At 44.6% G+C, this 22,985-nt stretch overlaps 1 protein-coding gene across 1 annotated transcript in view; it reads left to right on the top strand.

The window, feature by feature from the left end:
* The window catches only part of BTG4 (BTG anti-proliferation factor 4), a 32,418-nt gene extending 21,185 nt beyond the window's left edge, over positions 1 to 11,233 (top strand). The window contains exon 6 of the mRNA XM_066360759.1: positions 11,181 to 11,233. Within this exon, the coding sequence (XP_066216856.1) occupies positions 11,181 to 11,190 (10 nt within the window). The 3' untranslated portion in view covers positions 11,191 to 11,233. The remainder of the gene's footprint in view (positions 1 to 11,180) is intronic.
* The last annotated feature ends 11,752 nt before the right edge of the window (positions 11,234 to 22,985 follow it).

Raw genomic sequence — 22,985 nt, 5'->3', positions numbered from 1 at the left:
TGCATTATTTACATGTCATGGGCCACCAGTGTAGTCATTTTATCAGTTCATGTGAAGTATTGAAACCTGAACCCCCTTATTGTTTTTTATCCTTCTCCTTTTCTAATATAATTGTATTAAATATTTCCTCTACATATATTTAGAGCCACATCAACAATATTAAAATTTTTACTTCAACTGTTAAATATAATTTAGAAGTCTATTATATTTATCCTTATTATTGCTTGCCATGATTTTCCTTCCTGGTGTTCCAACATTTTTTCTTTTGTTTCCTTTCTTTTTAAAGAATTTCCTTTAGCCTTCCTCTCAGGTTAGGTAGGGCTATCACATATTCTTAGTTTTTCTATACCTATAAATGTCTTGATTTTTCTCTTCATTCCTAAAGAATATTTTCATTGGATATAGAATTCTAGATTGATTGTTTCCTTTTTTTTTCCAGTTCTAGAAAAATGTGCCACTTCTTCCTAGCTTCTATGGTTTCTAATAAAAAATATGTTATCAAAATTATTTTTGACTATAGGTAAGATGTCATACTTCTCTGGCTGCTTTCAAGATTTTTTTCTCTGCTTTTAGTTTTCGGAAGTTTGCGATATATTGTAGTGTGGATTGCTTTGGATTTATCCTGTTTGGAATTCAGTCAGCTCTTTGAATCTATAGATTTTTGTCTTTTCCCAAATTTTAGTAGTTTTCACCCACTTTCCTTGAGTACTTTTACAGCCTTCCTACTTTCTCTTCTCTTTCTGAGACTCTGATGACTTGAACACCAGACCATTATTTTATAGTATCATATGTTCCCAAGGCACTATACATTCTTTTGTTCAGTTTTTTTCTCTGTTTTTTTTGGAATGGTTAGTTTCTATTGTTCTATCTAAAAATCCACTGACTTCCCTTTCCCTACCCCCAATTCCTTCCATTTTACTGTTAAGCTTATCCAATGAACTTTTTATTTTGGTTTTTGTATTTTTCCATTTTCAATTTTTCATTTGGTTCTTCTTTGTTTTCTCCTTTGCTTGGGGATTTATAGTTCCTTGCTGAGACTTTTTATTTTTTAAATTTGTTTTGAGCATGTTCATAATTGCTTAATGAAACACTTCTATGATGGCTCCTTTTAAGTCATTGTCATATAATTCAATATACAGTGTGCCCGTAAAGTCATGGTGCACTTTTGACTGGTCATAGGAAAGCAACAAAAGATGATAGAAATGTGAAATCTGCACCAAATAAAAGGAAAACTCTCCCAGTTTCATACCTATTCAGTGCAGTTCGATGTGGGCTCACGCACAGATGTTTTAGGGCTCCTTAGGTAACTATCCCATATAGCCTCTACAGACTTGTCACTGCCTGATGGCCTACCAGAACGGGGTTTCTCCACCAAACTTCCGGTTTCCTTCAACTGCTTATCCCACCGAGTAATGTCATTCCTATGTGGTGGCACTTCGTTATAAATGTACCAATATTCAAGTTGCACTTTGGTCACAGATTCGAATTTAGCGAGCCACAGAACACACTGAACTTTCCTCTGTACCGTCCACATCTCAACTGGCAGGGCTAGTGGGCTGCTCTGCTGTATACACGGTGTTATGTCATCATCTGCACATGCGCACATGCTGCCACATCATCCTACAGAAACTGGGAGGGTTTTCCTTCTATTTCAGTGGTTCTATTTGGTACAGATTTCACATTTCTATTGTCTTTTGTTGCTTTCCTGTGACTGGTCAAAAGTGCACCATGACTTTACGGACACACTGTATTTGTCATTTTTGTGTTGGCATCTATTTATTGTATTTTTTCACTCATTTTATTTCTGGCTCTTAGTATGATAAATGATTATAAGATTTGAAATCTTATTTAAATTTTGTGTTGGCTAACTTCCTTTGACACCATTCCAATGTGGCATGTAGGGGGACCAGAGGGTGCTGCCTTGTTATTGCCTTGTAGAAGACAAAAGTCCAGGTTCTCCACTTGGCTTTCACTAATACTTTAGGAAGGCATTCTTCATATCTGTTAGATAGGTACAGTAGTTCCAGCTTCCCATGTGGTTTCCACTAATACAATGGTGAGGGTAGCCTTATTACCACTGGGCAATGGTAAAAGTTCTAACTCTTCACTTGGTCTCTGATGATGTTACTCCAATGAGAAGGTGGTGGTGAGGGGACTTATTACTGCCATATGTTGGTAGCTGTCTAGATTTCCCACGTGTTCTCCAGTGGCATCATGGGGTGTACGGGTGTTTGTTTCTGCCCTGTGGGGATGAAAGGGTGAAAATTCCCAGCTCTCTGCTTGGTTTCTCTGGCATCACTACAGGAGAAAGTTGGGGTACCTGGTTATAGGCTGGCAAGAGGGAAAGTCTAGATTCCCCACTTAACTTTTGCTGGTGTGAGTGTAGACAGGTGTGTGTGTGTGTGTGTGTGTGTGTGTGTGTGTGTGTGTGATTGTTGGCTGGAGTAAAGCAGTCATTATCTAAAAGTTTTCTGTCTTGCTAGGCAGCCCTTTTCTTAGTCCTTTTGCTAGAAAGAAAAGACTTTTGTGGAACTCTTTTGGTCTGTGCTCATTGGTGTTTGTTTGTTCATTTGTTTTAATTGCTAAGTCTGGAATACATAAAGGAAAAAGAGAATTTGTGAAATTTACTACCATGTCCTGCCTTGTGTTCTGAGGTCCCAGGCTGTTCTGTTTCCTTCTGTACATCTTTTAGAAACTTCTTATTTGTTTTAATATATAATGTCTGGGGATTTGGGTTGTGTTTGGTGGGAGAAGTAGGAAAAAAATATGACTACTCATCTTCTTGGAAACTGAAGTCTATGTACCATTTTTGAAATTAAAAACCAAATCTTAAAATAACTAAGTATTATATTGTTGGGAAAGGGTTCTTTTTGTCAATAGTTGGTGAAATATGGCTTCTATATGCCTTGTGGGCACACATTCAATATTTATCATATTATCTCAAGGTACTGGAAAAGTCCTTAATCCTATAAAGTTATGCATTGATTAGGGGGTGTGTTCTGTACAAGAATTTCTAGTTCATGGAGAAGACAGGAGAACAGCTGCCTAATAGACCATTTTATGTGTGTCTGTGCTGCAAAGGCAGTCAGTGATTTTAATGGAGATAGTAATTAAATAAAATATAAGGCTGATAAATTTGGTACTTACTTTGCCTAATGTCAAATCTAATAATTTAACCAGAATGGCTGCTTAAGATGACTAAGTAACCAACTTCTAGTAGCAAAGAAATGAGAACTCAAGGTCAGTATTTGATGGTAGAAATGAGAGAATTAGATGTAGTACATTGACTTTGAGCAGATGTTCTTTATGGCTTGATTTAAAACTTTTTGATAACCTTAATTGCAAATCTTCTTGACTTATTGTCTCACAGTGTGTTTTAATTTATTTTCTCATTTAATTTATTATTAGTATTTTGGTTGAATTTAGAGTTAAATATTTAGCCATGTGTGGACATATCTTAATTATGACAAAGCCTGCAGAGCTAAAAAATGTTGCATTTGAACTGGATATTGCGTTCACTATTTAGTTATTATTTATTATCTACCCACATAGTATTTGTTTAAATTAAAGTTTTCTTTACTAGCCTGTCTTCCTTGGATTGTTTGAGATACTCAATAACAATTGTTATATTTAAAAATTAATTTAATTGTTATATTAAAAATATAATTATTAATTAATTGTTATATTTAAAAAAAAACCATTTAAAAAAAACTCTGAATAGGAATCATCGTGGAGCATGATAAAGGGAATTAGCCTTGTGCAAAGCAGCTTAAATTGCTGGCATTGAATTTGTAATTTGAGCCCCCTTAGGATTTGGAGTTTGTATTTGAAAACATTTTTTTTTGGCTTACATTGGTTCATGTGATGGTTTCATCTCTCCTGATGAGCACCCAAATACACCCTGAAACTGTGGTTTCTGATGACTGCTTCTCTCTCTGAGGTGTGCAACCAGGACCTCCAAAGTGAATTTTGTGTATGCCACATGGACTATATTTTATGTACTCTCTTAATCCTCATCACCAAATATTGTGCAAATATATATAACTTCTTTGAGTGACTTGGCAACAGACAATTTTAGGTAGGTAGTCAGCTGGACAAATGATAATATATACAAATTTTACATTTCTAGAAAGAGATTCAGTCAGTATCTTTAATTAGTGAATACTTTAATGAAATACATGGTCTAATGATCTTTTAGTCATAGTGAAAATGTCAGCATGTTCTTTATCTTTTGGGCCAAATATTAGTCTCTGTTGTTTTATATCACCCAAGATTATAATATACATATATATGATTCATACACAAATGTTAGATTTTTAAAAATAGTTTTATCAGCTTCATCAGATGTTGTATTGACATATTTAATACCATTTAATCATGCAGACTGAAATGAGGTCATCATTTTCTTTTTAGGTCTAAAACAAAAAAAAGAAACACATGTAGTTGTTTTTAATAAAAAGAATCCACAGAATGAAGTAAAATTGTTTCAGGATAAAGAATTTCTATCAATCAAGTAGGCAATCCAGTGGAAAATGAGCAAACAACTTGAATAGGCACTTTTCAAGAGAGGAAATTCAAATGATATATTGTACAAATATATGAAAGATGCTCAGGTTCACTGGCCACCAGGAAAATGCAAATTAAAACCATACACCCAGCCTGACCAGGAGGTGGCACAGTGGATAGAGCATTGGACTGGGACACGGAGGACCCAGGTTCGACACCCCAAGGTCTCCAGCTTGAGCATGCACTCATCTGGTTTAAGCAAGGCTCACCAGCTTGGACCCAAGATTGCTCGCCTGAGCAAGGGCTTACTTGGTCTGCTGTAGCCCCACGGTCAAGGCACATATGAGAAAGCAATCAATGAACAACTAAGGTGTTGCAACAAAAAACTAATGATTGATGCTTTTCATCTCTCTCTGTTCCTCTCTGTTCCTATCTCTCTCTCTCTCTCTCTCTGACTCTCTCTCTGTAAAAAAACAAACAAACCAAACAACACAACCTCCCCCCAAAAAAAACCCCATACATCCAGAAGAGTGGATAAAATAAAAAAGATGGAAAATACTAAGCACTGGTAAAGATGAAGAGGTACCAGAACACTTATCCATTGATGGTGACAATATATATATACAGAGGTGGGAAAAAGTAGGTGTACAGTTGTAAGTACATGAAACACATATTTATTCTTGTATTATTATAATCATAACCTGTATATCTTTTTCCCATACAAACAACTGTAAACCTACTTTTGCCCACCCTTGTATTTAAACAATCACTTTAGAAGTCTGATTTGTAGTACCTACTAAAATTGATATCTCCATTTGTTGTTTGTCATTATATAACATTTTAAATGCTTATGATTGAAACAAACAACTTTTTATAAAACAGCAGTAGGTATTATTAGGGTGTACTAGAAAAAACCCTGAATGAGGAGGCACTGGACCCAAGTTCTAATTACTTGTTGTCCTTTTTCAGCTGGTGGACTGGGACAAGTCTGAGTTTTAGTTTCTGCTCTCTAGAATTCATACTTCACCTGCCTGAAGGCAAAGGGAGAAACTCTTTGATTGCTTGGGTCCTATATAACTGTTAGATCTAAGATACAACATCTGCTTGTACTGGGAAAGCTCTTGAATGAAGTGTGGATGATCTACCTATTCATACCACCATTAGTTTCCAATCCTTTGCTCTGCTTATGTGTTCAGTTATAAATATGGCCCCAAACACAATAAAAAGTGTCAGTGTATGTAGCAGAGCACAATCTTAATGCTAGATTATAAGGGCACCTTACCTTGTCTTCACTCACAAGCTGATCTCTTGGTTTTCTTGGGGTTTGTTGCTCTGCAGCAAGGATGCTTTTCAGGAAATGTTCCATATTGGTGAAGAGGAGAAGATCTTTGTTTTTCTTAATATACTATAGAGAGTGTTGATGACAGAATTAATACTTTTGTTCCTGTTTATTTTAAGTACTTTTGGATCTTCTTTTAAAAAAATTTTTTATTGATTGATTTTAATGAGAGAGCAGGGAGGAAAAGAGAGAGACAGGAACATCTATCTGTTCCTGTATGTACCCTGATCAGGGATTAAACCGGCAACCTCTGCATTTCAGGATAATGCTCCAGCCAACTGAGCTACCTGGCCAGGGCCTTTTGGATCTTCTTAGCCAGAATGTAGACCTGAGAGTACTATATGTAATTCTGCTTTCAGAATAAAATAAGACTTCATTATATATATGTGGTGGTTGGAAGAAGACTAACAGTCCAGCTCCACAACTATCTCTTTATTGGAAAATTGTTTTTACACTTTGAAGCCTCAGTTTCCTCATCTGTAAGTTAGAAATAAAAGTAGCATCTACCTTATAAGGGCATGAGGATGATCAAATTAGATAATGCATGTAAATAGCAGAACATTGGGCATGTGGCAAGTGTTGTAATAAACGTTTGCTATTATCCATCTTGTAGTTAGCTTTGGTAGATTAGAATGTTTGATTATTTAGCATCAGGATTCATATAAGTCTATTTATTCATGAATATAATAAACATATCAGAAGCCTACTATGAGCCTGGTACATATCAGGAAAGAAAACAAATATCTCTCCCCCTTTGGAGCTTACATTTTAGTAGGGAAATAAAAGTAATAAACAATAAATATAAGTAAGTATGCTACACAGTATTTATGTTACTAATATTAGTATGCTAGGCAGTAATATGGAAAAGAGTAAAGTGGGGTAAAAAGAGTAAGGGCAAGCTGATGAACAAGGGGTAAAGAGGGCTTCAAATTAAGATAGGATTGGCAGTGTAAGCCTCATTGGGAAGGTAACACTTGAACAAAGACATGATGGCATGCTCTGACTCCTTAGACCAGGGTTTCTCAACCTCAGCACTACTGACATTTGGGGATGGCCAACTTTATTTTTTATTGTTGCATTGCAGCAGTATCCCGGTCCCCTATCTGCTAGTTGACAGTGGCAGCTTCCTCTCCTGAGTCAGGACAATCAAAATGTCTCCAGACATTACCAAATGTCTTCTGGGGGAAACATTGCTCCTGGTTAAGGACCACTGCATTAAAGGAAAGAGTTTTGCAGGCAGAGGGAACCCTTAAGAAGAAAGTGAGTGTACCTGGTGGCTCTAAAGAACAGCAAGGAGGAAAGTGTGATTGGAGTGGAGTGAATGGGAGGAAGAGTAGCAAGTAAAGATGTGGGAGCCAAGGGCTGGGGCTTCTTTTGGCTTTACTCTAAGTGAAATTGGCACAGCAAGATTTTGAGCATGTCAGTTTTAATTTTTAAAGGGTCCCACTGACTACTGTGTTGAGACTAGACTAAAAAGGCAAGGTTCGACTCAGGGAGACCAGGGAGTAAGTCTGTAAGTATTATAGTAATCCAGGCAAAGGTTGATGGTGACTTGCACCAGGCTGGTAACAGTGTAAGTGATGAAAAGTGGTCAGATTCTGGATATATTCTGAAGGTAGAGCAACAGGGCTTCCTGATGCATTGGTCGTGGGCTATACACAACACAGGGAGAGGTTTCAAGGAAGGCTTTGGCCTGAAAAACCAGAAGAATAAAGTTGCTGTTAACTGAAACCAGGAAGGTTTTGTGAGTGGAGCAGGTATAAGTTGAGGCATGCTGAGTTTGGGATATTTATTAGATATCCATATGTACATGGCTAGTAAGCATTCGGATACATGAGAGCTGGTTTGGGGCTAGAAATAAAAATTTGGGAGTCACTGACCTATGGATGGGATTTAAAGCTGAGGGCTGGATGAGATTCTCCCAGGGAGTGAATACAGACAAAGAAGAGGACAAGACTTAATGCTGGTCCTTCAACATTAAGAGGCTGAGGAGGGATCAGTAAAGGAGATGGAGAAAGACCAGTTAGAGAGGCAGGAGGAAGACCAGAGGAGGCACAGTGGAGAAAATGTACCGAGGAAGAAGTCACTGGATGTGTCCAATGCTGTTGTTAGATGAGGACAGAGAATTGACCATTCTCTGTAATTTGTGGGAGTTAGGATGTAACAAAATTCTGTGATCTCAGTGACCTACATCACCATCACCATCAACAACCACAAAATAAATCTCTGATCCAGTAACTAATGGAGATTTGATTACAGAGAAATGTATATGGAATATTTGCTTATACATTCAGGAGATCTACAATCCCTATACATGATTTAAAGAGCCAGGTACCCACCATCTTCCCTGTAGAATATAGGATATTAAAAATATTATCTGGCCCTGGCCAGTTGGCTCAGCAGTAGAATGTTGGATTGGCGTGTGGAAGTCCTGCATTTGATTCCCAATCAGGGCACACAGGAGAAGCAATCATCTGCTTCTCCATCCTTCCCCCTCCTCCTTCTCTCTTCTCCCTCCCCTTCCTCTCTCTCTCACTCTCACTTTTCCTCTCCCACAGCCATGGCTCGAATGGTGCAAGAAAGATGGCCCTGGGTGCTGAGGATGGCTCCATGACCTTGCCTCAGGTGCTAAAAGAGCCCCAGATGAGTAAAGCATCACCCCATAGAGAGCTTGCCAAGTGGACCCCAGTTGGGACACTAGCAGGGGTCTGTCTCTCTGCCTCCCCACTTCCCATGTAATAATAAAAAAATAAAAAAATTAAAAATAGTGTCAGGTATAGTTTGAGAAGCAGGCTAAGTGTCAAAGCAATGTGCCACCTAGGGAGGCCAGAGATATTTGAAAAGTTCATGCACCGAAGCATTTACTCTGTGATGGAGTCAATTTTTAATCAAGACCATATGCTACACAAGTTAAAGTTAGTTACCTCTTCTAATGACTCTGGCTCCAAGTGAGACTCACGCTTCCTTTCAGTGAGTTTAGAGAGAATATCTCTTCCTCTTTCAGAGATGGGCTGCTCTTCCAGTAGACTAGCACTTATGCTTTGGGCCAGCTTACTGTCCTGGGAAGCTGCTGACATCTCCAGTGTGATAGAGAATGCCTCCCTGAAATAGGTCTTCAGCCCCTGATCACAGAAAAGGTTAAGGGGGCAGTTTAGTGCTTCTTCTAGGCAATTGCTATTAAAGCTTTAAAATAATAGTTGAAAGAAAAATGGGGCTTGAGATTTATCATTTTTACATTATGGGTTACTATTGTCATTTGCAATTAGCGTGAGTTTATATGTTGACAATGAAATATCCATGGACAGCTGTTCTCATAGGAAGACCACTTCTGTCCAGAATTCTTACAGAATAGTGCATGCATTTTGTCACATGTCACCATGGCAAATTTGATCAGGAAGATCTTTCTGGCCTGGCAGTAGGAACCAAAGGCTACTAATAGGACTTAAGTAGATTTGAAATGTTGCAAAGCTTATAGCATTTATTATCCCAGGAAATGGAGACTGAGTCACAAAGAAAGAGAAGCAAAAAGCCCTGTGCATGTTATAAATACCTTGTAGAATGACCTCAGAAAGGCGGGACTGGAGTCCTGGTGGAAGTCCTCAGAGGTGATATGGGCCAGGCAGTGAACCAACAGCAGAATGAAGGTCCCCACACATTCCAAACACTCTCTCCCAACAAACAGCGTGTTTTCAGCACTCTGAGTGGAGAAAATGCCCAGACACAGAGATGTCGACCTCAGGGAACATTTTCACTGCTTCTGTGTTTTTCCAGTTTTCTATCTTTTAAAATAACTTTTGAAATCATAAAGTCAGAGACTCCCTGGGCTTAATGGAAATGTACTGAAATGAAGATTCAGAAGACAAAGGAAAAACAATTGTTTTAGTTAAAGTCTCTGAATAAATCATTTTCTCCACTGTCTCCCAATTTTTATTTATTTATTTATTTTTTACTTAACAAAGTATTGGAAATTCAGAAGCAAAATTACTCAGGTACCTCTGTGGTTTTCTGTTTTTTTTTTTTTTTAATTTATTATTATTTTTTAACAAGCTTCTTTAGTCAGTGTTTCCTTATGCAATGGTTCTCAAACTTAAGTATGAATGAGAATCATATGGGAGCAATTCTATTTTGGGGGCCCACCTCATAATTTCTGGTTCAGTGGGATTTAGGTGGGTCCTTGGCGTTTCCACTTTTACCAAGCCCCCGAAGTGGTTGATGCAGAAGGTCCGAAGATGGCAGTGTGAGGGTCTTGTGTCCAAGGGCTCTCAGGCTCTCTTTGTCTTTCATGCCCTTATTGCCATTGGGTTCTCAGATATCCTATATTGCCTAATTGATTCAAAATGACTCCCCCCATTCATTCTCTTAAGAGACAATATTTGGAATGGAATGGCCTTAGGTAATCTGGAATCAGACAGTCTGAAATCTGTCTCTGGAATCAGCTGTGGGCAGTAGCAGCACAGACTAGGGGTGAAAAAACCGAGTTTGGGTCACATACAGCTGGGCTCTTGTCAGCTCTTGCTGACACTGTAATTTTGCACAAGTTCTGGGCCTCAGTTTCCTAGTTCATAAAATAAAGGTAACAAGAGTACCCACCCGTTAAGGTTGGTTACTGTAAGTTGCAAATGAGGTAAATGCATGTAGGCACATAGCCAGTGCATGCTACACAGCACTCAATGGATCCCATCAGTAAAATGGAATTAAAATCTTGCCTTCTTCGTAGATTGCTTTGAGGATCACATGAAATAGTGCCTGAAGAGTACTATAGAGGAATAATTTTTGGTCTTATTAAATCCCCTAACAGCCTACTAGTCAAGTATAAACCATTTCCTAGTCCTCTAATATTGATGAGCGGTTCCTCCTCTCACAATCCTTGTTTACCAACGTACTGTCATCAGTGTTTAAGGTCTATATACACTGGCTTAGAGTCCCCACCAGGACACCGCCATCTACGTCTCCACCAGGACACTGCCATCTACACATTTGAGGAACTACCAGAACAGGGACAATTTAGTTCTCTTTCTGTAGAAAGATGCTGATTATACAGATGTCCTGATGATGGAACTATAACTCTTACAGGAAATGTGAGTCTGGAACCACTGACTTTGACAATGATAGAGATTCATTAACAGGCAAAGAGCCATTATTACTCACTGGGAATAAGCCAGGACATAGTCAATTCACTGATTAGAGAAAGCTCTTACATAGTGATATTCATTATGCCTTAGCTAAATGACTTATTACTAAGGGGAAATTACAATATGTCAAGACTTGAGAGAGGAAAATGTTTTCTTTTTTGTTGTTGTTTGTTTGTTTTGATTCTATCTTTACTATGCCCTAGAATTCTATAACTCCACATCCGGGACTCAACTTGCAGCACCTTATAGAAGAAGGAACCTTGGAAGGCATTGTCTGAGGCGTCCATGGCAGGAAGACAAGAAGCAATCTTCAGGGTGATTTCTGGAGCCTGAAATGAGTAAAAGACAAAAGAAACAAAAATTAAACCCCTCCTCTTGCTAAAGAATTATCATGAAGCTCAGTTACATAGCACAACCAAATTCATGGGAAGCAAATGCATGGGAACATCAATTTAAAATGTAACAGGGTAAGTCGATTTAGTATACACTACAGGGAAGTGGAAAGAATATTTATGTGTTTGATATTTACGCTGACTGCAAGCATAAATTTACTGCTTTTCTAAACAGAAGAAGGCTAGGGTGGCTTCAGGGCTTTCCAGCCGTGATGCCTGGATTCCCACCTGGCTCTAATCGTTTGGTTGTATGATTTGGGTAGGTTGATTCAATGATCGTAGCTTTCCTCCTCAATTTTAAAATGAGGGAAAAAAAATAGCATCTACAATATAGGTTTTTGTGAAGATTAAAAAAGTTAATTCATGCAAATTATTAGAATATTTTCTGGCATGTACAAAATGCCTAATTCATTCTACTTATTATTAATAACATTAAAAAATTTTAAAAAATTATTTATTGATTTCAGTGAGAGGGGAAGGGAGAGAGAGAGATAGGAACATGGAAAAGCTCCTATACGTGCCCTGACTAGGAATCAAACCGACAACCTTTATGCTTTGGGATGATACTCTAACCAATCAAACTATTTGGCCAGGGCATTATTAATAACATTTTAGACATTAGACTTTATAATAGTAAAATGACTCCTATCAGTCCCCTTAAAGGAGAGACTAGAAAGTTCCCTGCTCTCAACACTTAATCCTCTGAAATACCCACCACCCTAAAACCTCCTTCCTGGTTACGCTGATCTTTTTGGCTGCTCCAGAGAGAGAGACCAGAAACAAAACGTACATGAAGCTTGGGGATGAGAAGGTGTAGAATGGAGAGGCCATACTGGTAAACCACAAACTCCCTGGCAGAAAGGTCTGTGGATTGCACAGTTATCAACTCTTCCTTCTGCCTTGTCTGAGGTTTTGGGAGATGCAGCAAAGGGCTTTTCAGGGCTATAGAGATCAAGAAAAAGCAGGAATTATTTCACTGAATTTTCTGTAGAGTAATGACCTATTAACAACAACACAACTCAGCTTGGAAAAAGGTCTATATTCATCCACCCACCCGCCCACCCATCATCCCACGCTAGATACGCACTATGCCTCAGGCTCTCCTGCCCATCTTCATGGAAAAGCAACTGAGTCTCAGTCAATAAGAACAGTGGAGCCAGAACAACAAAATGAGAGTGCCAAAAAGATGGCAACAGATTTCCTTCTATTGCATAAGGTAGTCTGGGAGCACTAAAGGTATTGTATTCAGAACAGTGTCTGGTGCACAGTGAGTACGCAGTAAATGTTAGATGTATTAGCAGTCTTCCCCACAAAATTGTCTCTAATGGGCCTTAACTCTTTAAAATTTTCTATTGTCAAAAAAAATTTTTTTTCTATTGTCATTTTGTTCTTGAGAAGACAATGACAAAAGGCTTGGTAAGATAGTGTAGGAAAGAATGGTGAACTATCAGTCAGAAGACCTAAGTTTTGGCCTAGCTTCTATAAGACCCTGAGAAAGCACTTCTTTGAGTATCAGTTCTTTATCTATATTAAAAAAATAAGTTAATAATCTTTCTTACACTATCTTATAAACCTTCTAAGTGAAAACAAGACAGTGTATTTAAAATTTTTCAACATTATAAAGTCAATGTAATTATAAGACAAAAAAGGTTAAGGTAGTTGTGGGAGCTCTCAAAAGAGAGTCTACCTCTGTCCATCATCTTCTTAGTGTCCCCCAAGGGAGGGCAGAATTAATACTAAGATTGGTCAAGTTCTGGGGGCAGCAAAATTTGTCTGTAAAGGGTTGGAGAGTAGATATATTAGGCTGTGCTAGCCAAGAGGCAAAAATTGGGATTTAATTTTATTGTTCCCTCTCATCATGTGACCTCATTCTCCTACAAAGCCTTCCCTTGCTTCTCTGGCACACAGTGATATACCTTCCTGGAAACTCACCAGAGCATCTCCTTTTTGGCACTGCCTTTATAACATTAGGTAATTTTTCATATGGAGAGGCAGGCTGAGAATACAGTCTCTAGGGTAAGATTCCCTGGGATTGAATTGCTGCTGAACTCCTCACTAATTTAATTATGAACTCCTCCATATAATTTTGACTACTTACTTGACCTATTCAGAAGCTTCACTTTCCTTATCTATAAAATGAGTAGTAGTACCTAGTTCACTGGGTTGTTGTAAGGGTCAAATGTGGTAACATATCCAAAGATTTAGAATAGATAACACCTATTGTACAGCACCCATAGAAATGTTATTCTTCTGACATCTTTTTGCAATTATACACAAATGTAAAATTATTTTTAGCTTGTGGACCACGCAAGAACAGATGGCAGTTTAAAGTTGGTCTGTAGATCATAGTTTGTTGATCCTTGGTCACATTCAAGCATGTTCATGGAACTGCGCTCACTAGCGGCCTGCATCCTAGTCAACGGAAAGGACTGCACTCATTTTCTATTACTCCTCTTCCACTTGGAAGATGGGTAGGTTGAAATAGACCTGACTCTTCAGGGCAGGCCTGCCACATTCTGTTTTGACTCACAATTCCAAGTAATGCTATTGGTAATGTGATCTGGGGTCCCTTTTGAGAGGGGGGCAAGGTCTTCTCTCTCTTTGTCTCTTTGGTCTTTCTCCTTGTGTCTCACTTTTTTGTTTTTACATTAATGGTTTTGTGACATGTGACTAGCCAATACAGGGTTAAACCCCAAGATTTAGACTCAGTGTTTAGTGAGGCCATAATGGCCTTTAGGAATTTCCTTTGGAAAACTGGCCAAGTTATTATTACAGTAGGACTTTGATTTGTACTTGTTATTCCTTACATGGAAAAATCCCTTGGGAATCTTAGGGCTGGGGTGGGGAGAAAGGGATGATTGGCAAGTCAGGATTCTGACATTCTTAGTCCCTGGGGGTTAAACCACTGAATACCTTTGGTGTGCCATGATCCTTCCAGACAGGGGCTGCCAGGGAAGGGCAGGTACCTGGTTTGTGATGTACTTGTCCTTGCAGTTCAGCTCCCTCCTTAGAGGCTTGGGACCAGATGTCTACTTTCTTCAGGGTAGAAAAGGGTAGTAAGGTCCCCATGATGCCAACTTTATCTGCATCTGAAGCGAGGGGAAGAAAATAATTGTTGAAATAAGGGCATAGAACTGTGGCCAAAGTCAAATAGAGCTGGACAAAGCATCAGGTATGACAGACAGCCTCTAAGATGGCCCTTGACATCCACATGTGCATCCATGTTTCTGTGTAATCCCCTCTCCGTGAATGTGGGTTGCATCTAGAGATTCACTTCTAATGAACAGAAGAATAAGGCAAAGGTGATGAGATCAGTATATAAGATGTAGCTTCTATTTTTAAAATTTGCCTCCTCCTGCTTGCTAAAGGAAGCCAGCTGCCACACTGTGAGCTGCCCTATGAAGTCCACGTGGCAAGGAATTGACATCTGTGGCCAACAGCCAGTGAGGATTTGAGGTCTGCCAACAGTCACAAGGGTGAACATGGACTCCCCAGTTAAGCCTTGCGAGCCTGCAGTCCGGCTCGACGTGATGCAGCTCAATTGAGACCCACAGCCAGAAGCCCCCGCTATGCTGTACCCAGATTCTTGACCCACAGAAACTGAGATAATAAATGTCTGTTGTTCTGAGCCACAAAAATTTGAATTAATTTGCTACGTAGCAGTGTATAACTAATACATTGGGTTTCTCTATGGTCTTCCTAAAGAACCTACCATGGCCACACTTTTATGGTGCCTGAGCCCTTATTGTGGTATTAGAACTTATGACCGAGATTGGCAGCAGTAGGGAACATGGGACCAGTGAGCAGCCTTACCTGTGCCTGGCGCCCAGTCCTCCAGTCCTCGGCCTTGGCCTTGAGCGCCCACTAGCGCTTCAGTAAGGCTCTTCAGGAATGGGACCAACAGTGGGCAGGCAGCAGCCTTGTCCCTGAGAGAAGTGGTGACTGTTCCATAAAATCTGTTTCCGGGGTAATTCTCCAGACACACAGGGGTTCCTGAGGCAACAATCTAAGATGAAATAGAATCTAGTTCCATGCTTGGTTCACACCTGTCCCACATAGCTTCTTTGGGAGTTTCCCTCTGAAGCCTCCATCAAAGAGGGACATACAGATCTTCTTGTCCATGTGCAAAGGTCAGTACCTGGGTGTGCAAGAGGTGGAGGCGGCTCAGCTCACGTTGGTACTGCAGTTGACTGAGGGCCCTATCCAGGAAGCTCTGTCTCTCCCTCACCACCGCCTGAAGCTCATCAGAGAGATGCTGAACCACCTAGAACTCAGGAAATGTGATGCCCAAGCTAAAGCTGAGCTTCTCCGTCCTTCCTCCTGTTCCCCTCCCAGCCCACCCTCTGGGCCTGGGGCCCACCTATCCCTGAGTCTTAGATTGCCCTGAAGAGTTACATCCTATGGTGTGGGAGGGTGTGCTCTTCCCACATGGGTCCTGCTGTGAGTCTCTGAGCCTCACCTTCCTGGGACGGGTCCAAGCCTGTGGGCCGTGCTGTAGCCAGACCTCCTTCTCTTGGCCCCGCAGCTGGCCAGCTGCATGTCTGAGCTTTTCTGTGGCCTGTCCTAAACTCTGCAGGACTTTCCACATGCCCAGCACCACCTGTGCCTCCTGTTCCCACTCCTCTCTGTCTGCTGCAAGGGGCAGAAAAAAAGGGCTGCGTGGTAGTGGCCACTTCCGGGGATAGGGAGAAGAAGCAAAGACAGTGGTTTATTGGAGCCAGGAGAGCCTGTCAGGTGAGAGCCAAGGCCTGGCTGGGAGCTGGGGACATGAGCACATTTGGAGGGCAGGAGGGATGCCTCCCTGGGCAGCTGTGGGTCATAGCATCACTCCCAGAAGACTCTGCCTTAGGGATCTGGGCCCAGGGGACACTTTTGTACCTTGGGAGAGCAGGCGCCGCTCCGGGCCAGTCTGGGTGCTCAGGGCGCTGGCTCTCCTCTCTGTCTCCTGTAGGCAGTGGGACTCCAGGGCTGCGCAGGCATCCTCGACAGCCCTCAGCTACACAGGACAGAAAGCACAAAGGAACGGGCCGTGGGAGGGAAGGCAGAAGCTTTGGGCTGGCTGGTTCATCTCATGGTGGTCCCTTCCGTCCTCAGTCCTGCTGAGACACTTAGGTGTGACTGAACTCTAAGACCTGGAGCTGGGGAACCGTGGGGCTTGTCTGCCCTGAGATGGGTTCCATGCCTGTGGTCAGGGGGAGACGAGGGCTTTACGCTGCCACGGGAAACATGCAGTCTGGGCTGCCGGGTGGTGGTGCTCCTGGGCCTCACCTGCTGCCTGGTGTCTTTGCCTGCAGCAGAGAGGAGCTCCCGGCCCAGGTCCCCCAGATGCTCTGCTAGTCGCGCCTCTTCCTGCTCCTGCTGGTGCCAGTACTGCTCCCGGGCTTTCAGCTCCCTCTCTAGGGTGTCCACCTACCACAGCCAGCTTGTTTAGTTCTCATAAACTGTTCCCTCTCACAGCCCCATGTGGCCAGGCTAAAGGTCCCCAAAGCTGCTGAAGACATGGGTCTCCCCCACCCCTGGGCGTCAATGACCGAGCCTGGTGAGGCAGTTGACTTGTTTGTAAATGGAAAAATGATAACCATGCACCTTCTTCAGGCTCCCAGTCCCCCCTTCCCTCCTTCCACCGCTGGACTCTGCAGTCGCCTGTGCCCCTGCTCTCCTCTGGACTCTGCAGTCGCCTGTGCCCCTGCTCTCCTCTGGACTCTGCAGTCGCCTGTGCCCCTGCTCTCCTCTGGACTCTGCAGTCGCCTGTGCCCCTGGCTCTCCTCGCACCTTTCTCTCGGGAGGCCGGGGAGACAGGCACACGCACTGGGCAACTGTTCTCACCTCCTCACACCACACCTTCATGTTCGTCTGTGAAACTGAGTTGGGGCTAGAACTTAAATTCCTTGGCTTTTAACGAGACCTTTTACAACATGTCTTCTTTGTCTCTGAAGCATTAACCAGATGGGAATGTGTGGGAGGACCTTAAATCATTTTCGTTTCCTGGAGCTCCGCCAAGGGCTGAATTACAGTCACCTCCTGACGGGGCTTCCTGCTCCAGTCTGGCCCTGCTCCCATCCATCCTCTGCACAGCTGCCAGAGGGAACTCTCCAGAATGCTGATTCATGAGTAATTTATTTTCACTTTGTATTGTTCCCTACTTTCCAAATTTAAAGTTCTTAAAAATATTCATCTCTGATCGTATCCCACGTCTGCTTGGGTCCTTCAATAGCGCCCATGGCTTTCATGATAAGTCATACTCAGTAGCCTCAGCCAAGCCCACAGGCTATTTCTGATTGGTTTCCTGCCTTCCTCATTGGCTTCACATGCGGCCTTTGCCTCTACACCTTCCTCATTCTCCCGGAACATCTGTGGTCTCACACCTGCCACTTTGGCACTTGCTGGCCCCTGAGGCTTTTCTCTGGTGCCTTCTTCAGGTTTCAGCCCAGATGTTGCCTCGTTAGGGCGTCTTCCTTGGACTCTCCTCCATGTGATCTAGACGGCCCTCATTTGTGTTCTCTTAACACCTTTGGAAACCCTGTAACTGCATTCACGGAAGGAACCTATGGCCAGTCAGCTCCCTGAGGACAGGAGCCCTGTCTAGCTGTCTTGACACCTCAGCACCAGACACAGTGCTGGGACATAGAAGGTTCTTAATATGTAGTTTCTAAGTGAATAGATCAAACTTTTCCTACATACCAGCACAGGGTCTCTCACTCCCCGAGGCAGGGCCTCCAGCACCTGGACAATGGGCACCACCACTCTGGCAGAGGGATCCGTTTGAGCGCCAATGACAGGACCAGTTTTCCCAGTCAAGGGGTCTATGGCTTGAGCCCCAATCGAGATTGGGACAAGACCTGTGGGATGCCAAGCCCACCACTGGCTTTAGTAACCAGTGATGGGGAAAGAAGGAAGGGGAGTCATGGGAAGAAAGAAACATGCTGGAAGGGGACTAAAGAAGCCTTAGAACCCCTTTTATTCTCAGAGGGTCTCAGCTGGATTGGAGGGCTTCCTGGTGACCATAGACCCTGAGGGCAGGCTGGGTGGTAAGTTTCTGAAGGGCTGATCTTTTAAAGGACCTGTTGGTTTTCTCAGTGGGGGATTAATGACCTGGGGTCCTGTGATTCTGGAATCTGAACATGTTAATCTTGGGTTTTAGTGGCCCTAGTAGAAGCAGCAGAATAACCCTATTCCTTGGCTCATGAGGGACTAGACTGGGCGTACCCTTTCTGAGATTTACCAGGTTTTCTGTCCCAGCGCTAAGTCACATTGCACGAGCTTTTGGAGGCCCCAACTTTCCTCCTACCTTTGCCATTGGCATCTTCCATTGACCCTGCCAGGGGTGTGGCATCAGTAGCGTTTCCATCACATTCAATGCCCAGGATGGGCACCATGAGCCCCGAGCCCTCAGGGTCTGGAATCTCCATCCCGTACAGGACTGGGACCCACAGCTCTGACCCAGGATAGCACATTACTCCTAACACAGAAGGCAGGGCACAGGAGGGAGAAGTTGAGCGTCAAGTGTCACACGAAGGGTTTGTTTAGGCTCACAGAGCTACATCCCTAACCTGAGAGGCTTCCTGCAAAGACAGCATTTGTTTCCTTTGGGGCCCAGCTAAGCAATTTAAATTTGGAAGAGAAGAACTGAGTGGAATCGGGATCTTTTGAGAAGCTGAAAACAATTTCTAGGCCACACTGAAAAGGTGGAAGAGGACAAACATTCATAAGCATCTACCAGGTGCCAAAACCTGAGATAAGAACTCTATATTAATTGTATTTTCTTTGGTCCCACAACTAAATCTCTGAAGCATGTACTATTTTAATCCTCATTTCAAAGATGCTAAAACAGAGACAAGATGAGGTTTAGTAACTTGCCCATGGTCAAAGTTAATCATCAGTGGGGCAGGTCATCAAACTCAAGCCAGTTCTGACCCAAAACCCTGGGTCTTTTTTGTCACACCCTGGGCAGAAGGAAGCTTCTAGAGAAAGAAAGCAAAGTAAGCTCTAGGAAGATGCCACCCCTAGTCCCTCTCAGTAGCCTTCCTTGTGTTAGTGCTGAGGGAGAGCTGGCAGTGTGATGGGCTTCTTTCTTGAGTTTGTTATAAAGTGAGGAATAATTGAGAAGACAGTTGAGGACTCAGGGGACTCAAGCTTTAGGCCTGACTGTGCTAACTGGATGTGGGACTGTGGCCGGGACAGTCACACGGGTGTCCTGAAGTTCAGTTTCCTCACTGTAAAATGGGTATCATAGCCCCTGTAATGGTATTTGAGGAGCCTATGAAATCAGAGAATATACACTTTGCAAACATAAAGTATGAGACCAAATGGAATTGGCACAAGATGAAATGACAGGGCCACAGCCAAGTATTCATGAGGTCAGGGCACCAAGTCATTAAGTTTCCCTTTTCCTGTCTACTGTGGGTCATGGGTGTGCAGGGCTGCAGTCCGACCCTGAGCTTATAGGCTGAGGGTCCCTGAGGCACTAGGTCATTCTGGAACTAGGATTTCAGGGCCTGAGGACGTTTTACCAATGTACCTATTCTGCCGCCACTGGCCTCGATGCCTTGCGCTGCCTCCAGCTGTCTCTCTAGCCTCCGAGTCTGCTGCAGGACATGGTGTAGACTCAAGGCCAGGGCCTGTCTCATGTCCTTGATGGCAGCCTCCAGAAGCTCCTGCGTTCTAGGTGCTGTCCTCTGCTGGTACTGCCGCAACACCGCAATCACCTGCCTCTGGGCCACCAGCACATTGGCGTCCAGCAGGGCCTGTGACCCTCCCGCGTGGGGCAATGTCTGGCCGTCTTGTCGGTAAGCCCCCTGGAGCCGGACTGTCTTCCCGCTCAGTGGCTCCACAAAGCTGTCACCAGGCAGCATGATGTTCCCCGAGGCATCTCGCAGCCCGCCCAGAGCCAACACCTGACCTGAAAGTGGGACCCATGAGGCTGAGGTGGAAAGGGTGTGCCACAGAGACGCAGGCTGATGAGGCACAAGGGAGAGTAAGAGCGAGGGAGAGAGCAGGCGGATAGTCCACAGTGGTGGCAGGAAGGGCAATGATGCCCCTTCTTGGTTGAAAACACCCACTTATTGTCCATGCAGAACAAGCTCAGTTCCCTTCTTCCTCCCTAGGGCGCTGTGCCTGAGATGGGGGAGGGGTGAGTGGAGCGGAAGGAGAGAGAAGGGGGGATTAGAGGCAGAGAGAGACTAGTGAGTGGAAAGGCAGGGCTAGGAGTGGGGTTTCCAGCTTGGAGCAGGATCCTGAGGTCTCAGGGCGGAGGAGGGGTGGGAAGCCAGGCCGGCATGGGGGAGAGGTGGGAGGGCAGCACCCCGGGCTGCTGCAGAGACCTGTGTGTTCATCCAGTCCGACTCCCAGGATCGGTGAGATTCTGCCTGTGACAGGATCCTCCACAGGGCCCCCCAACTCTAGGGGGGCCAAGGTCTTGGTGAGGGGATTGAGGTACATCCCTCCAAGAGTAAGCCACTGCCTGGTGTGGGGGTGCGAAGTCACAGCCAGCACGGGCACCTCGATGCCAGTGGTGGGGTCTGTCATGAGAGCTCCCAGCTGTGAGGTCCTTCTTGGCTGCAGGACAGGCAGGCAGGGGACTGGGGCGGAGCCTGTGGCAGGACAGGCTGGATAGGGCACATAGGGAAGGATGGGAGCTTCTGATGTTCGGACACCATCTGGATGGGGAGACAGGAAAGCGTTGATACCCTTGACATGCCAGCCTTCTTCCCTTGCCCTGCAGAGCGGGGGCAGAGAGCGGCCTTGGACACCTGTTTCTTTCATCTCTCAGTTCCCCCCAGTGTGGCACCCTCTGCAGCAAGAATGTTAAAGTAAAGGAGGAAGAGAAGGAGTTCACTATTCTGTCGGTCACCAAGTCCCACTGTGCAAGAACCCTTCTTTCTGGGTTGTGCCCCTAGGGATTCATTCCAGAGGGCCCCAGTGAGCCCTGGGTGGGCTGGGGGCTACTTACTGGTCAGGGTCTCACCAGAACTGAAGTCAGTGGTAGGCACCAGGGTAGCTGTCTGCAGATCATATCCCAGATTTCCAGCCTCGGGGAGCACCCGCCCAGTGTCAGGGTGGACAAAATAGCCAGGGGGTATGGCCCCTGTGTGACCACTGGCTGGAATCATTGTGCAGTTAGGGCCAGGGACCATCAGCTTGGTGATGGGATTCACCGTGACGTCATCGGCACCCCCTTCAGAGCGTGCTGAAGCTGCAGGACAGCAAAAGGCTGCTCAGCTGCCTGTTTGAGGGCAAGAGAGCAGGCCGGGGGCTCTCCAGGCTGGGGTGGGGACCGGGAACAGTAGGCAGGGAGCCCCCATGGCCCCCATGGCCCCGACAATAGGTGCTCTTCAAGGGCCCAGAACCTTGTCTTTTGCTGAGTCCAGGTCAGAACTCCACATTCAAAACATGGCACTGTGACCTCATATGGCAGGCTGGAAGGGCCTGGGAAAGCCTTGGGAGATGGTGGTGACAGCTGGGATTGGAGGACCACCTGGACTCACCATGCCCATGAAGTTCACAAGGGGATCCATCCTTCTCCCATTCTTCCTTTCCAGGCGAGTCTAACATTTTGCAAATGCTGCCATTTGCATTCACCTGTCAGGCTTTTGCTCTCACTTAGTGTTACCTTATAATGTAAAGCTGCACTTTGTGGTGGTTTTGCTTGTTTCCTTCTCTGGCCCTCCCATTCTGAGGCTCCCTCCCACTTCTGTGAGGCAGACACTTGCCCAGAACATTGCACAGGAAACCTCTCCTGACCCACTTTGTTTGTTCCCCTCCTCCCTTCTTCCTCTGAAGAGTGCCTTGGGCCCAGCGCCCTGGCTTCAGGGCCAGGCTTCCTGGGGCCCTGGCTGAGGCCAGCAGGGCTCACCTGGCCGCCGCAGCTCCGCCCCCGTGCCTGTGCCCAGGACACCCCAGGCCTTCATGCGGTGACCCTCCTTCAACAGGGTCCAGGAAAGATGGCCCAACACAGTATCCAGCTGGGGGATTTCCCTGCATTGACATGGAGGGGGTGTCGTCAAGCGGAGGTGCAATTTTGGGTGGGAAAAGTACACTGTGGTATGGTCATGTCCAGGACCCTGTGAAAACCACACTATTTCCTCTCCAGGCGCAGAGCTCACGGAAGTCTGACTCAGGTTCACCAGGTACATACCCTTCCGGGTTCTGCCGTGTCTGGGGGGACTTCGCGGGCCAGGGGTCGGTCTGTGCCTTCAGGAGCCGCCGTGCTGCCAGCAGTGCTGAGCAGAACGAGGCCCACTGCTCCCGCCTGGCACTGAGGTCTTGGTGAAGGAGCTTCAGCTGGTGATGAAGGCTTGTTGCATACTCGCCTGCCAGGTGCCGCCTCCGTCTGGCCTCTTCCTCTGCAGCCCTGGCAGCTGCTTCAGCAGCCTGGGGTCAGAGACAGCCCGGCAGGCTTACCCGCAGAGGCTACAGCCACCAGGGACCGCAGCTGCAGGGACTGGACACCCAGCTTCTCCTGGGAGCTCCAGAGCATTGTGGGCAGGCATGGTGGCAGTGGCGCAGGGGGTGAGAAATCCCCAGGGGTCAGTGTGGGTGTGAAGTTAAAAACCCTGGGGCCGGGGAGCCTGAATGGTGGCAGAGGTGCTGGGGCAAGGAGCCTGGCCTCAGCGGGGG

This window comes from Saccopteryx leptura, chromosome 1 (genome assembly GCF_036850995.1).
Source record: "Saccopteryx leptura isolate mSacLep1 chromosome 1, mSacLep1_pri_phased_curated, whole genome shotgun sequence".
NCBI lineage: Eukaryota > Metazoa > Chordata > Mammalia > Chiroptera > Emballonuridae > Saccopteryx > Saccopteryx leptura.
This window is presented reverse-complemented; position numbering and strand designations above follow the sequence as displayed.